The sequence below is a fragment of the Oryzias latipes genome, chromosome 20 (genome assembly GCF_053564925.1).
Source record: "Oryzias latipes strain Hd-rR chromosome 20, Olatipes_Hd-rR_3.1".
Taxonomy (NCBI): domain Eukaryota; kingdom Metazoa; phylum Chordata; class Actinopteri; order Beloniformes; family Adrianichthyidae; genus Oryzias; species Oryzias latipes.
Window position 1 is genome coordinate 3,783,762 of NC_136256.1, and position 15,306 is coordinate 3,799,067.

General features: G+C 48.5%; 1 protein-coding gene across 4 annotated transcripts in view; it reads right to left on the minus strand.

The window, feature by feature from the left end:
* The window catches only part of rps6ka3b (ribosomal protein S6 kinase, polypeptide 3b), a 54,487-nt gene that overhangs the window by 25,663 nt on the left and 13,518 nt on the right, over positions 1 to 15,306 (minus strand). Inside the window, exon 2 of one of the 4 annotated variants that reach the window (XM_023950039.2) lies at positions 8,118 to 8,250. The exons of 1 other annotated variant lie outside the window; for it this stretch is intronic. In XM_023950039.2, coding sequence (XP_023805807.1) covers positions 8,118 to 8,159 — 42 coding nt within the window. In that variant the 5' untranslated portion in view covers positions 8,160 to 8,250. Of the gene's footprint in view, positions 1 to 1,627; positions 1,870 to 7,687; positions 7,825 to 8,117; positions 8,251 to 15,306 lie in introns of those variants that run through there. 2 more of the 4 variants (XM_023950040.2, XM_023950036.2) reach the window with 2 other exon arrangements.

A 15,306-nucleotide genomic window follows, 5' to 3' on the forward strand; every position in this document is an offset into this window, starting at 1 on the left:
CATTCCTGACCTTCAGCATCGTCACTCATCCGCTCAGCCTTCACATTTATGCTCACGCTGGAAAAACTTCCTGCACTCTGTGTTTATTTAGAGTCCTACAGTTAAACGTTAAAATGTCACAGAAATGATGGATGCTTTTGGAAATACATACATCTAATAAAACAGCTGGAGGACACAGAACCTCCACGAAAAAACCTTCCTCAGCATTTTATAATTAACATCAAATAAAAGGAATACAACATAAACATTCTGACTTCTCTCCATTTGAAAGTTTTTTTTTTTGCTTTGATCTCATCTTAAAGTCTTCTTGTGAACTTAAAACTTTTTTTTAATGCATAAAAAGTCCAAACAGAGAGAAAGCAACAAAATAAAAGAATCCCTTTTGGAGCCAAAAAGGTCGGGTGATAACTTTCATCCGGACCAAACAGGAGAACCGTGGTCCTCTTCAGAATGAGGATCTCTGTTGACTTGCAGGTGAACTCTGGTGTGCATGCCCACAGCATGGATCTGAAGGAGCAGGAAGCATGTCTGCCGGGTCAACATGGAGTGGACGAGCAGCTTTTCTGCTCCAGTCCTGGTCGGAGCTCGTTTCAGGCAATAGTGCCTCAGACGGTCAGTCTTTGGTTCTCAGGAGAGAACGCCCAAACCAACCTGTTCTCATTTATCTTCTGCCCCTGGGACAGTCCCACCAACAAGATGGCCCTGCAGAGGGTGACCAGGACGGCCGAGAAGGTCATCGGTTGCCCTCTGCCCCCCCTGGAGCACATCTCCAGCTCACGCCGCCTCAGGGGAGCCAAGAAAAGTCCTGACCGACTGATCTCACCCTGGTCATCACTTATTCAGACTGTTGCCATCATAGACCATAGATCCCACACAGCCGTGAAAACAGTTGCTGTCCAAGAACCATCAGGCTCCTAAACACACCACACCCCACACCTTTGTGTCTCCAGATGCACATTAAGACGACGGCTGCCAGTAAAGCATTCTATTCTATTCTATTCCATCCCCAGATGCAGAGGACATGAAGAAGTACGACCGTTTCTGAAAATGAAGCCATAGGAGAGAGTAACCCGCATCGGTTTGAAGTGACAGATGCAGCAAACATCCTGCAGGAAACGCTAAAAATCCGGTTTCAACCACATGTTCACCTGAGTTCATCACCAACTCACGAGGCCTCAGGATGTTTTCGTGCTTCCACCTTCATCTTACGCAACAACAGCTGCTGGGAAGCGGAGACGATGACCTTATTATTGTTGAGAGTGACAGCTGATCCGTGAAAAAGCTGGAGCTGGAGTCCTCCGACACTCCGGGAGGACTTGGAACGGGTCTGACTGCAGCCGTCCAAACTGTTATCTTTACGTGGAACAAAGGTCTGACGGCGGCACACGCCAGTGCAGGAGAGGATAAGCGCGCCGTGACCTGATGCCAATCACACACGTGCACGGCGGCGAGCCCTGTGACTGTCACTCACGAGCAGACTAAACCTCGGCGACACGCTCATCTGTCTGAAGGGCAGCGTGAACCACAGCCCGGCTGACAGCTGAACCTCTGCCGCTGTGAGCTGTCAGAGGCGGGGGGGGGACCCTCAAACATGCAGGGGGCTGGGGGGGTCCCAGTGAGTACTCACAGCCGCACAGGGGGGGTCTGCTGCATGACGGCTCAGGAAGGAGCCCACAGGCTTCCAGCTCTCCAGCCCAGGATTGTGGAAGGGCTCTCCTCTGAAGCTCCGGGTCGGGCGAGGACGGCGGCGGGTGAGCAACAGCCGCCGCAGCGACTTGAGTCTGCTCCTCAGGCCTCTGATGAGGCCGCCGATGGCGCACACGCACGGCGCCGCGGCCGCAAAGTGTGTCATGGTGGCATGAAGTGAGGCGCTGGGGGTCTGAGCAGAGAGAGGGAATACCCGGAGAACAGGCTGGGAAAGGAAGGGAGGGGGGGTAATTCCAAACCGGGATGGGAAGTGGGACCCCCCCCCTCCCTCTTGAACGCGTGAACATGCAGCTGTGACCTTCTGCTTTCCAGATGAACCTGGAGATCCCCACAAGGACACCAGGAGAGAAAAACCGCTTCAGGAAAGCACCGATCGGCCGGCCGGCTGGTTGGCGTGCCCCCCCCCTGTCCGTCAGCTGGAGGCGGGAAAACCCTCTTCTGCACCGTAAATCTGAACGTCCTCAGCTGCTTCAACCGCTCAGACGTGTTAACGTTCAGCCCCTTCCTGCTTCTACTACCGATGCTCTTTATGAACAAACAGGAAAAGCTTTTCAAATCTTTCAGCTTCTTTTTAAATGTTGAAACGTTTGGTGGATGATTTACTTTAAGTTCATAAAAACCTGGACGTCAAGATGCTAAAATGTTCAAATGCGTTCAGTTAAACCCATTTATTTAAGAATAAATAGTTTGAATTGAAGAGCCGATGCTGATCGTAATTATAAAACCATCAACAACATGAGAAAACCAAAAACCACACAGATGAACTTCAGGAAAGACCAGCCTCCTCTGAAGTCTGAGTAACTTTGGTTAATCCTGTAAATCTACCATTTCAAACAAGTGCAAATAAAGTAAACCATCAGTTTAAACATATTGATGATATTTATACTAGATAGATCCTTTTTAAAGTAAAAAACAACATTAACATAACAATCAATACATTTCAGTCCTAAAGATTCAGAAAGAAGATGATTGATGATTGAATCACTTATTGGTTCTTGACGGGATCTGTTGGATCTCACTGGTTTAGGATCCAGAACCCAGACTGAGTCTCCGCTGCACACGGAGGATCTGATCTTCTGATGCTGGACCTTCCAGATTCTTCTGAGCTGCAGATCACCCTTGACTCCGTCCATCAGTCCTCGGTGGGATCGACTGACGGACGGCTGAAGGCTGTGGCGCAGCGTCTTTCTCTGACGTGACCGTGGTGGTCTCCAAACCCCCTCCTGATGTTGCACCTGAACATCCCATAGATGTGGGGCCATAAAGACCTCATTCAGCAGAGAAGCTGCACATGCTCCTTCCTTTGGTTTCTCCAATTTTTCCAGCTGTGAGTTTCACTCAAAGCCATGTCATTCCTGTATTACAGGGAAGTGGGAACTTCCTGTAAAACACTTCCTGTTAGAACCCCAGGATCTTAAATTGACCCAGAATGCAGCAGCCTGGAGGTGAACAGACGGGACCACGTCATCCCACAGAGGTTTGGTTTCTCCTTTGAAGGGCTGTTTTTAAGGTAGCGTTGATGCTAGTGCTCTTTGTCTTTGTGAACATTTTCACGCCGCTGACCAACAGCAGCGTAGAAGTTTGTGTTCTAGTAGGCTGCCTCTTCTGCTCCATTCCCATCTTCATGGAAGGCTCTGATGAAAGACAAAAACGCTCTTTCTCGCATCGTTTTCAGAGGAACGGTGTTCACCCGGAGCAAAAAGTCGTGAAATCTTCTAGAAAATCTGCCTCTTTGACGCAGACATATGTACACAAACGCTGACGCACAAACCAAACGACCCACTGAACGCCGCTGCGGCGCGGCAGGACGCCCTCCAGCACAGACCCAATCCCCCAGCTGTCCCGGCCCACTGCTCCCGCTTACACAATGTACACAATGCTGGGGGGGGGGGCAGTTGACAGGATGTGTGACGCATCTTGGATTACCTCCACCTGTTGTCACCTCCTCGCTCTGCTTTCCACCAACGCCAGAGCTAAGACGGACGGGGCTGAAGGACGCAGCGGCACAGCTGAAAGGGTTTGATCCCCAAATGATCACGGACAACTTTGACATCCTCACAAATGACACACAAACCGACCAATCTGTCTGCTGTGCTCAAAGCAACAGAACTTTGTGTCTTTTCTCATTCTGGATCATTCTGCTTCTATTTTCTAATTGTTCAGAGAGATTTTTGGTGCGTTTGTGAGTAAAAAAAAGGGGGAATTTAACTGTGGCCAACAAGGTGAGACAGAGATGAGAGCGTGTCCAGCTCCCTTTATCAACCCTGACAACAGAAATAAATGCAACTGTGTCTCCAGTGATACCAGCAGACACACCGCTGCTGTGTGCGTCCTCCCAACACGCCATGTCTGATGGGTCTTCCAGCCTCCTGACTCACAGCGGGTAAGAGCATCAACTAAACGCCTCAGATTTAACGTCTGTGTGTGTGTGAGGGGGGGTGTTTGTGTGTGTGTGTGTGTGTGGGGGGGGGGGGGGTTTCCATGGTTTGAGTGAACAGGATTCCATTCCAGACAATCTGCACCCTCTAAGCCCGTTACGCAATCAAATTAACGTGCCGGCTGGCCACCATACACGTACACACACATACACACACATGCGCACACACAGGGACCAGGAGGATTTGTCAGGTTGGACAGAAGAAGTGCGTTTCCGCCGCCCATCCCCGGGGCTCAGATACCAAACAGGAGAAGGCGGAGATGTGTCCTTCAGGCGTCCTAACTCAACGTTAGGTCCAACCACTGAAGCTCTGCACTAAAGTCCTAACTATGACTGTCCGGCTGGTTTGGGGGGGGGCGGGTTCTGGACAGCGGTCAGAGTCTGTGTGCAGGACAGAATCTGCAGAAAGTCCTGCTGCACTGACAGGAAATCCAGCCTCAGGCAGCAGAAAGGAGGGGATCATTCAGATGTGACACAAAGGATTTTAAATCTTCCAGACTGCAAGAAGATTTTAAACGCTGGCAGAAAGGAAGCTGAGCCTCATTTTTCTACTGAATGAAGTTGTTTTTCTTACTCCTGCAGTAAATTGTGAAGTAAAGAAACGTTGTCATACGGCAATGTTCAGGTTTGTCCGGCACTGTCACTCTTTTAGAGTAAAAGAAAACTGGAGTATAGCCATCAATCATTGATCAGTCTTCATGTGAAAAGTGATTCAAGGCTGAAAATGATCCACTTCCATCATAAATCTGTCTCATTCTTGACATCCACTCCCATTATTTTGAGCTAAGGTCATGGATTTGTTTCCCTCTTCAGAAAAGGCAGGAAGGACTCCTTCAAATGCAGCACAGTCTGAGTGATGCAACAAGAAAGTGTACGTTTGTGAAAAAAAGGAGGGAAGGAGATGTGGGAGGCGGATATGATCCAAACTTCATGGTTCAGAGAAAGCGAGGAGCATTAAGAATAGATGAGGAGGAGCGGAGGGAGGACGTCATCATTAATTCAGGAGCTGGCAGGATGAAATCCTGGATCACAGCTCTGCATGCAGACACAACCTCAGCTTTTCATTCGGCTTTCAGTGATCCGACAGGATTCAGGAGAGGAGAGCAGCACAGGCGGGGACATGTGAAGCTCTCCTGTCCCTGGACCTAAAGGTGAAACCTGCACAGGTAAAAAAAAAAAAAACCTCAGAGCTGCTCCTCCCACCAAATTGACTCTAGAAAAGGCATGCTGGCCTAATTTGGTTCTGAGCCTCCAGAGCCCTCAGGTCCTCAGGTGATGGCTCCGCTAAACGTCCCTGAGGTGAAACCTGAACCCCGCAGTGAGCCTCCTCCCACCTCCCTGAGGACGTTAGCTCAGCCTCATGGAATATGAACACAAATAAATGGGGGAGCTGCGTTTCTAGTCCAGCTTTTCAACAAACCTTTGGTTTTGGTCCGAGCCGCTCCCTAAAGTGAGGAGCGTGGAGCGGAAAGATGTGCCTAAAATAACCAACAACACTCAAACAGACATACATTTAGGATTAAAAGCTTCAAAATCAAATGGAAAAGTTCAAGGAAACAAATAAAAGTCAATGTCTGTATTTAGATGGAAAAACTAGAAAATGATTTGTAATTTCAACAAAGTTTTGTAAAAATGTGACATACTAAAGGAAAAACATGAATGCTAATTTAATGTCTAAATGTTTAGATGAATGAAAACTAAAGGACAGAGAATGATGCCACTGAAAAATGATTGACAGCTAAACTTTAACCCTTTTCTGACAGACACAAAGGGAAATAAACAAGTTCTTGCTTAAAAATCCTGACTTTCTTTCCCCCTATTCTTATATTTACAAATCTTTAGCCCCATAATAGATTTAGAGGCTGACTGACGTTGACGACAAACTTCCTGGTGGTAAAGTTTCCATGGGCGGCAGGTCGCCGCGGTAACGGCCGTCACTGCATGAAGAGGGTTTCCACTGCATGAACTAATGAGCCCATTTGACCCGACCTCAGCACAACCCTGTGCTGCCATCCCACGGGACAACAGGAAACGCGACACAAGTCTGATGGAAACTAGGAATCCTGTTACTGGACATCCCTGCACAGATGATTAAAAATACAGAATTGTGTTTTGTCTGGTTCCAGCTGCTGGTCGTCAGAGGAATCGGTGAACGCTGCCTCGTCAGGGTCAGGAGGTCAGCTCACTTTCTCTGCATGTTGGATCGGTCAGTTTTTCTTGAGTGTTTATTAGATAAACAGTCACGTGATCACAACAGTGCTCCCCCTAACGGGGTTTAATTGGTTAACTAGTCATATTTAATAATAAAAAGCAAACTGTCAACTAAGTCAGACTATAACATAATAAAAAATCCTACTAAAAATATAACCATCTAAAACAAAATGAACCCTTCTAATAGCCTTGAATCTTGCTTCTATAACTAATCTATACTTTTTACCCTAATAAACAACTAAAAGATAAAAAATACTTTAAAAGCTAAGTTAGCCAAAGGAATGCTATAGACAATCACAAATTTATTTAACTAAACCTGTTTAACTAGAATTAACTATAATAAGAGTCATGAAAGAGTCAACAGAAAGGGGGAAAGCACAAAAGAACATGAGAAAAGAAAAATAAGCAGTGAAAGTGCCTAAAATGGCATCAAACACCGTTAAATTCTATTAAACACTGTATGTTGGGTTAAATGAGAAACGTTTAAGATAATAAAAAAAGGATTACTTTCTGCTAAAATAGATTTTCTGTCAATTAAAAGACAAATATGGAACAAAAGTAATAGAGATTTGTTAGACAGGGGGGGGAGCAACTTTGAGACGGGACGTCCCGTCACCATGCCAACCCCGTTCCTGTGGCGATCTGTCCAAAACACACATCTCCGTGGGATGTTTTGGACAGTCGGCCCACTGTTCCTGTCCCTCTCACTCTTTCCCTCATCTTCCTCCTCTCACATCCCCCCCCTCTCGTTCACCCTGGACCCCATTAGAGGACATCAAAGGTCTGCGGCCTGACATCACTGCAAGGGGGGGGCCTCAAAGCTGGAGCAGGAAGCCCAGCCTGGGACGGTCCTGCTGACCTGGACAAGGAGCGCTCAGGACGGAGCGCATGAAGCTGAGAGATGCTGCACAAAGGTCACAAAGGTCACAGCCGCCATCCCAGCTTACAAGTTCCTGAAAAGTTCACATTCAGAGCAGCGGGGCCTAAAATTAGACCCATTCACACAGTCACACACATTCATACACACAGTCACACACACATTCATACACACAGTCAGACAACGGGTGGCGGCTCCGCTGCCGAACACAGGCATCCGCCTACCACCAGGAATGAACAACAATGCTCACAGTGACCCAGAAATGCATTGTGGTGGGCGTCTCCCAGCAGTTTCCTGCCTTGTGATCCGTCACGGGAAAAGCCACACAGTCCTACCTCCATACACCCACCTACCCACCCACCCATCCACCCATTCATCCATCCATCCACCCACCCAACCATCCATCCACCCATTCATCCATCCATCCACCCATCCATCCACCCATCGCTCTCCACCTTTTCCATCAAAAGTCATCTCCAAGGTCAGAGGCCTGGAGTCCACAGTCGCCGTCTGTCAGACTGAATCTTCGTTCTGCTGGCAGCATCTAGAGAGCAGCAGGTCCTCCCAGAGCTCCAGCCTCTCTGCATGTTTTTCCGACTAAACCAGCCTCCATCACGACTCCTTTGTGCTCGTTAGGAAAGCTTTTCTGTTCTGCTGCCGTCCAGTAAGAGGATCAGAGACTTAGCGCCTCGCATAAGCTCCTGCTGAATCCAAACTTCCAAACATTTGCTGCATTTCCCATAACAGCTGATTTCTAAAAACAGGAGCATGCTGTCAGAGTGTGCAGGTTCAGACTGTGAAAACACGACTGTGTGATCCTGTTGCCAAAGCAGAGCTGGGTGTCTGCTCACGGAGAGCAGCTGTCGGTGTGCGAGTGCGTGTTACCTGGTACCGCCGGTTCCTCACGTAAAATAAAAGCGTCTTCATGGCGCTCCTCTTCTGACACGGCCACTCTGGGAATGACTCACTGAGGAGCGCGTTGCAGCACTCTGCTCTGGGACGCAGGAAGGCCGTCCAGCTGTTCGGCGGGGAGATTAGAGCATGTCCTGTCATTGTCTCCCTGGCAACAACATCTGCACAGGAAGGCAAGCATCTGCCCTCCCAGCAACCCCGACCAAACTCCACCCGAACATCCAACAAGCTGCACCCAGCTGAAGCTCAGGCCTGCAGCTCCGCTCGTTTGTTTGTTGAGCCAGCGGAGATGATTCCCACATTTTCTGTGGACCTCAAACACCTCACTTTTGATTGCTGGTCCAGACCGAGCAGAAAACCTGACTGACAGCTGCAGACACAAACGTGACCCCACATCAACCCCCCACACACCATGGCAGGAACCATGGAGGCGTCTTATCATGAGGACTTGAAATAAACTGCATCCATGTTGGATTCATGTTAGCGTCGTGTTTACGGGGACATTTGTCATCAGGTGCAGCAGAAAGGTTCTAGTTTCTCCAGTCCAGATCAAATCTTTTACATTTTAACGGGTAACTGCTTCTAGTTTTGTGTTTTTTCTGCTGATTTTTCCCTCCAGCTGACTTCAGTTTGGATCATGATCTGAGCTTTAGTCCGTTTTAGTCTAGCCGTGTTTCCGATCATTGATCTCGTCCCGTGTTTCCTCCGTGTTGCATGTCAGATCTCACACATCGGGGGGGAAGCCCTGTGTCTCTGCAGATGTTCACCACTCCTGCCCTTCCACCCGTCACTCTGTGGGGGACTCGGGTGTTTCTTTACATCTATTTAGGAGTCAAACAGGCTCTCCCAAAAGCTCCTGAAACCAAAATGAAGTAGCATGTTAATGCAACTGTTCACCAGAGAGAGGGGGAACTGAAAACCAAGTTTCATCACAATACTGTCAAAAGCAGACGTGCTGCTGGTTGAAGTCGTGATAATCTCATCTCTGGTGTGAAAACTCAACCGCAGTAGCTGTTTTTAAAGATGTTGATGTGGTTTTCAAACACCGGGGAACACGCAAGAGGAAACCCAAACACAAAGAGGGGAGGAAAAGGAGGAGAAAACCGGCGTGTGCGGCACTCAAGAGGAAGATGAGGAGGAGGAGGATGGAGCCAGCTCTGGAGCCAGTGTGTGTCAGTCAGACATGCGACAGAACCGTCACTTCTTCCCGACATTTGGGCAGAATCTCATAAAAAAACAAAGCATGACAATACATTTGTCGACTACACAATTAACACCTTTCAAAAAAAACTGCAACACTACAAACCTCAAACTGAAGAAATCCTTTCATTTTCTAGCATCCGTTTTAAGTCTAGAAAAGCGTTTGCTCCTCTCTGAACGACCGGGATTTTCGGTGCAGAGTGGATCAGAGCGTCTTCCAACGGCAAAACAGGATGCGGGTTTTTTATATATAATCAGTCCAAGAACTCATCAGTCTGCAATCAGGGGGAGATATCTTTGGTTCCGCTAAGTGTGAAAGCAAAGCCAAAGGGAAACAAAGCGTCTGATCAGCCCCTGGCCTCTGCAGTCGGGTCAACAAAGAGTTTATCACAATCCTGCTCCTCCTTCACCACCACAGATCCGCCGATCCGTGAAAACGATTTTGCTGAATGTGTTTCCTTCCGTTTAGTAGTCCTAGACTGTGGGTGGAAACCCCGTGATTGTCTGCAGCAGAAGCAGAGGGAGCCCTCTTCATCCACCAACCACACCTTCACACTACTGACACTCATCCGACCTGCAGTAGCCCCTTCTTGCCCTGTGGGGTAACAGTCTGGGGCTGAAGGAGCTGGTCAGCCCCTCTGCAGTTTGGTGTAGGGGGTGGGAGGGGCTATGCATGATGGACGTTAGCTTAGCCAACATCCTCCTGTCCGCCACCTCCTGGACGGACTCTAGTGTGCAGCCCAGGACGGAGCCGGCCTTCCTAACCAGTTTAAGACTCCTCCTGTCTCTGCCCTTCACACACACTTACACATATGTGTGTGTGTATGCGCGTGTGTGTATGTGTGATACACAGAGCAGAGTGGCTTCCCTGGAGCATCCAGCAGTTTTCCTCTGCTTCCAGGTTCACGGTGAACGCTGTGAGTGACCGTGGCTTCAGAACGGCTTCGTGTGTTTTCAGAAAACCTTGGCCGGGTCACAGGAACAGCAGTTTTAACAGATCTTCAGACATCCGTCTCCACAGAGACCTCACCCGGTCCTCCCCTAGGAACCCCTCAGGCGTTCCAAGCAGAGACCCAGTCCCTTTAGCGCATCCTGGGCCTTCCCTAGAGGCCTCTGGGACATGCCCAGAACACCTCCCCTGAGAAGCATGAAGGACACATCTGGACGCCGGAGCCTCCTCAACTGTGACCCATCAATGCAGAGGAGCAGTAGCTCTACTCTAGTAGCTCCTTTGGCTGTGTGAGAACATCTCCTTTCAGTCCCAGAGCTCATGATCATGGGAGAAGATAGGAACACAGATGGACATAGGTAGACTAGATCACACCTATCTGCCTGTAGATCTCCTGTTGAAACTCCACCCCCCCAAAGAGAACAAACTAGCTGTTAGCGGTCAAAGACCGCGGCCTCAGACTTGGAGGTCCTAAATCTACTTCCAGCCGCTGAAGGTCAGGCTGGATGAAGCCAACAGGGCAGCATCTGCAAAAAGCAGAGGTGAAATCCAAAGATCTCCAAACCAGACCCCATCTGGCCCCAGAAGTTCTGTTCGCCAACAGAACCGGGGACAAAGGACAGAGCATGCACCTGGGGCCGGTTTGTCCTGGTGCCAACAATACAATACAAACTGCAGCCCTGGTTTCCCTGAAACCAGACAGACCTCAGTAGGGGCCCCCCAACCCCATATTCCTAGAGCACCTCCCCACAAACACTGTGAGGGTGAAGAACAATCACGTTCTCCAGACCCAAAAACACGTGGCCTGCATAGGTGACCTCCCGTGAACCCTGAAACCCTCTGTGTGAGCTGTAGAGCCCATTCGCCCGTCCACCGCCAGGACAACAAGGGGCCTGTTCCTGAATCCCAGTCTGCTCCTGTACCCTGAAGCAGACTTTCCCAGGGAGGCTGAGGAGTGTGACCCCCAGTGTGGCATACTCCTATCATTTCTGGGGAGGGGGATAAGGAGCCACAGAATGCCCTGCTGTTTGCAGATGATGAGGCCTTTGGGGCACCTCAGGACATCCGGCTCTTTCTGAAGCAGTGAAAAAGTTCCACAGACGACTTCTAGGAACAAGTTGGGGAAGGAAAAATCACTTTTCATTTTCGAAATATTTCACTTTCAAATTAAACTAACCCAGTTACTAACAACAGTTTTCCTTTCACGCTTTAACAAATGTAGCATTGAGCTGTTAGCTTCATCATCTTCAGTGAGCAGCTTCATCACACAGAATCTACATGTCCAATAATGCAGGAGAGCCTAGATTACGGGTCCACTGTCACTTTAAATCAGGACCTTTGCTGCAGACAGAAACACTTGTTTTTATTGAAATCATTATCATCTGTTTCCTTCAGTTTTCAACGTTTTGAAACCTTCAGGTTTGGCGTTTATCACAAGAGAACAATGTTTCATTAAAACTAAAGGAGAAAAGAAACTGGTTTAGTAGTTCATTCCAGTAGGTTTAAAATGACAGAAAGGTCAGAGGTCGTGAAGCCGTCCGGTTCAAACCTCATGAGCACAACACATCTTTGTCTGTGTGTGTGTGTTTGTATGTGTGTGTGTGTGTTCTGTGATTGGTCTGTTCCGGGAGAAAGCACGGCGTTCAGGAAAAGTGGCGCCGGGTTACACAGATTACATCATCAACCCCGGTGACCTCACAAGGATAATACCCACAATTCCCTATTTACAACACACAGACACAGACCCACACACACACACACACACCCACACAGACACAGACCCACAAACACACACACAGACACACACACACACACACACACACGGTGGCCCAGCCCGTTCTAGAGAAATGCCTCCACAGAACACGGAGCAGGAAAAATGTGTTGTCTTCTTTTGTTTACTCATTATCAGCGTTTTCACTTCACTTCTCACATCAAACACGGCCCCTCCCCCACACACGCTTCCTATGGATCAATATTTCCGCCCCCCCCCCCCCCCCTACATCCATCAATATCCTCCCCGGCCGGCGTGGGAGGGGCGGAGTTTTCCATTTTAGGTGATTCGGTCGGTCAGCGCTCACTTCCTGCCTCACACAGACGCACGGATGACCACAACCAAAGCCCCGCCCAAGCCCAGGGGAAACTGCTGAAGGACGCCTGATCTGCCGCAGGGGTCTAGTTCAGAGGTCAAGACCCCCCCTCGGCTGTGACCAAACGCTCACCTGAGCGGGCTGGGGAGGGCAGCATGTGTGTGTGTGTGTGTGTGTGTGTGTGCGTGTGTGTGTGTGTGTGTGTGTGTGTGTGTGGGCGTTCCAAGACGCCAGAGAATGTCAACACAGATGGTTTAAAGAAGATTAAGCGCCATCTGTGCCACGGTGTCTCACACGTGTGTGCACGCGCTCATGCGTGTGCACACACAGGATAGAGTAAAGGACTGATAAATAACAGTGATAACGGGGCTCATCTGTTCAGAAAATGTTTCCTCCCATTCACATCAGAATAATGAAATGAGGCTTTTAATCTGACTTCAGCTCACATCCATCACTTCATTAGGGTTTGGCACTGGCTCTATTATTTTGAAAGATCAGTTCCTGCAGACCAGCTGTCCCAGCTTCATCCAACACTTTGTTAGACACTGCTTTGAAAACCAGAACCAGGTAAGTTTACCTGGCAACCGTTAGAGGACACGTGACAGCAAAGACCTGGTTCTGCCGTCACAGCGCTCTCTGGACAGAACCAAAGACGGAAGTGGACCGCACATCCTGCATGTCTATCAGCTAGTCATTTAGAGGCGCCATTTCCCCAAATGAGCCCAAACCACGATGGAAAAAAAAAGAAAAGCCTCCAGTTATCATCTATAAACCACAGCCGGCAGCTCCTTAGATTTATATGGAATCAGGAACTGTGGGTCTGTATTGACCCCCCTATTCTGTGATGTCATATCCTGACAAAACAGTAAAGGTCACCAGGCTGGAAAACTGACTTCAGCTCATCCAGGTAGAGGCCCATGGGTGACATCACACATGACCCTAACGTCCTGACCATGAATGAATGCTTCATCCTTAGAATTGTTGCTCTGGAGGTCCCACTTCCAGAACAATCCAGAATCTCCATGAGCTGGAACCAAGACTCACAGCTAAACTCACAGCTAAACTCACAGCGTCCTCCTGTCATCCCTGCTGGTTGAGGACATCAGCAGATCACGTTTGATCCTTCAGCTGGAGCCAGCCTCCCATTGGCTGAGCAGATGTGGCTCATCTATGCATCACCAGAAAACACTTCCTCCAGATGTTCCTGCTGCTTCCCTTTCAGTCGGACTGGAACCAACGCTGGACTGATGCGGCAAAAGCAGCTTTAAGGACAGTTTAAGGGTCAAAACAGCTTAGAGACGTTCTGGGGGGAATTGGGCTTCAGGATCTTCCTGCAGCAAAGAGAGCTGAGACACGCTGAGGCACGTTTGACACTGGAAAAACCCGACAAACATGCACACCCGGGCTTTTATACAAGCGTCTCACGTCCCATGCTGATGATAGCTGTTGGGGTCATCTCTGTTTGATGTTTTTGAAGGATTTTACTGTGACTCACAAAGTCCACAAAAACCCACAAAACGGAAACACTAAGAAGAAGATGAGGCTGTTTGTGTGTGTGTGTGTGGGGATGGCAGTCGGTCTCTGAGTGACCTCAGACTGAGGAGACATGATATGGTGCACACACACACACACACACGCACACACACACCCACACACACACACACACACACACACAGCTGTGCTGCAGCAGATGGCAGCAGATGTTAGCTGGTCCCTCAGAGGGCAGAGATGTTCCTTACGCTGTCTGGAAACCATTTTCTGCCTCACTGGGGGTTCACAGAGTGTGTAAGCGTGAAAACACACACACACACACACACCCCATCTGAATGAATGAATGCAACACAACTGGGAGGTCTTTGAATGTACAAACCCCCCAGTGTTTTTAACATGTTCTTGTGGCATTTTTCTCACGATGAAGGACAAATATAAAGACAAAAGATTAAAACTACATTTCTGAGTATATCTTTAATTGTTGTGAATCAGGAATAGACAAAAATATCCCAAAGATGTTACGTAGAAACTACAATCTGCTCCATTCTGATCATCCACTGTCAGACAAACAGATCCATGAACGTCTTTGTTTTCCAAGCCATGTCTTTTTTGCATTTTTCCACTTTCTAATTATCCTGCGGGCCTGATCGAACTAGGGTTGTGCCGATGGACGATATCATCGTCCATCGTGATGGGTGACTGACATCACGATGGAGAGACCACCATCGTGATGCCACGCCCCCGCCACGATGCGCGTCGACACCATAAGCCGCGGTAACATGTACAAAATATCTTGATGGGATCAATGGTCGGATTAGAATCCAACCGTGTAGATGGGCCCAGAAAAATGTTTTCAGAATATAAAAACGTTCACTAAGGTCACACTTTCGGTCGGAATAAATCATTCGCACATGCGCAGTTTGAAAACCGGAAGGGGATACAACTTCCGCCGAGCGGCTTTTTTTCCAAACTTTATTGAATGTAACAATTCAATACAAAACGATAACAGCGCCGAGCGGCTATATATATTGACATGTCAGCTCGGTAAAATACGAGATGATCTTCTAAACGTGCTTTTAATAATGTTACGGTTATTATGAAACACCTGTTCGCTCATCATTTGAATTTTAATCCGTGTGGTCAGTGCTTTTTCTGAACGAAGCCAGGATTAGCAGTATGCTAACACGGGCTAACAACATTAGCTTTGGGTGGCGCTGCATTCTGGCTGCACGTAAACATGTAAGAATAACATCAGCCTTTATTTAGTCGGGACACGACTGGAAACACAAATCCACGTGATTGCTTGAATGTTTTCTAAGGACTGAGCGACATTTCTGCTTTGAAGCTCAAACCGCTGTGTGTGTGCTGACGATCCGAGCTGTGCTCAGACACACACTTTTAGACCCGGTTCTGAGTTCGGTAGCTAGTACCCCTA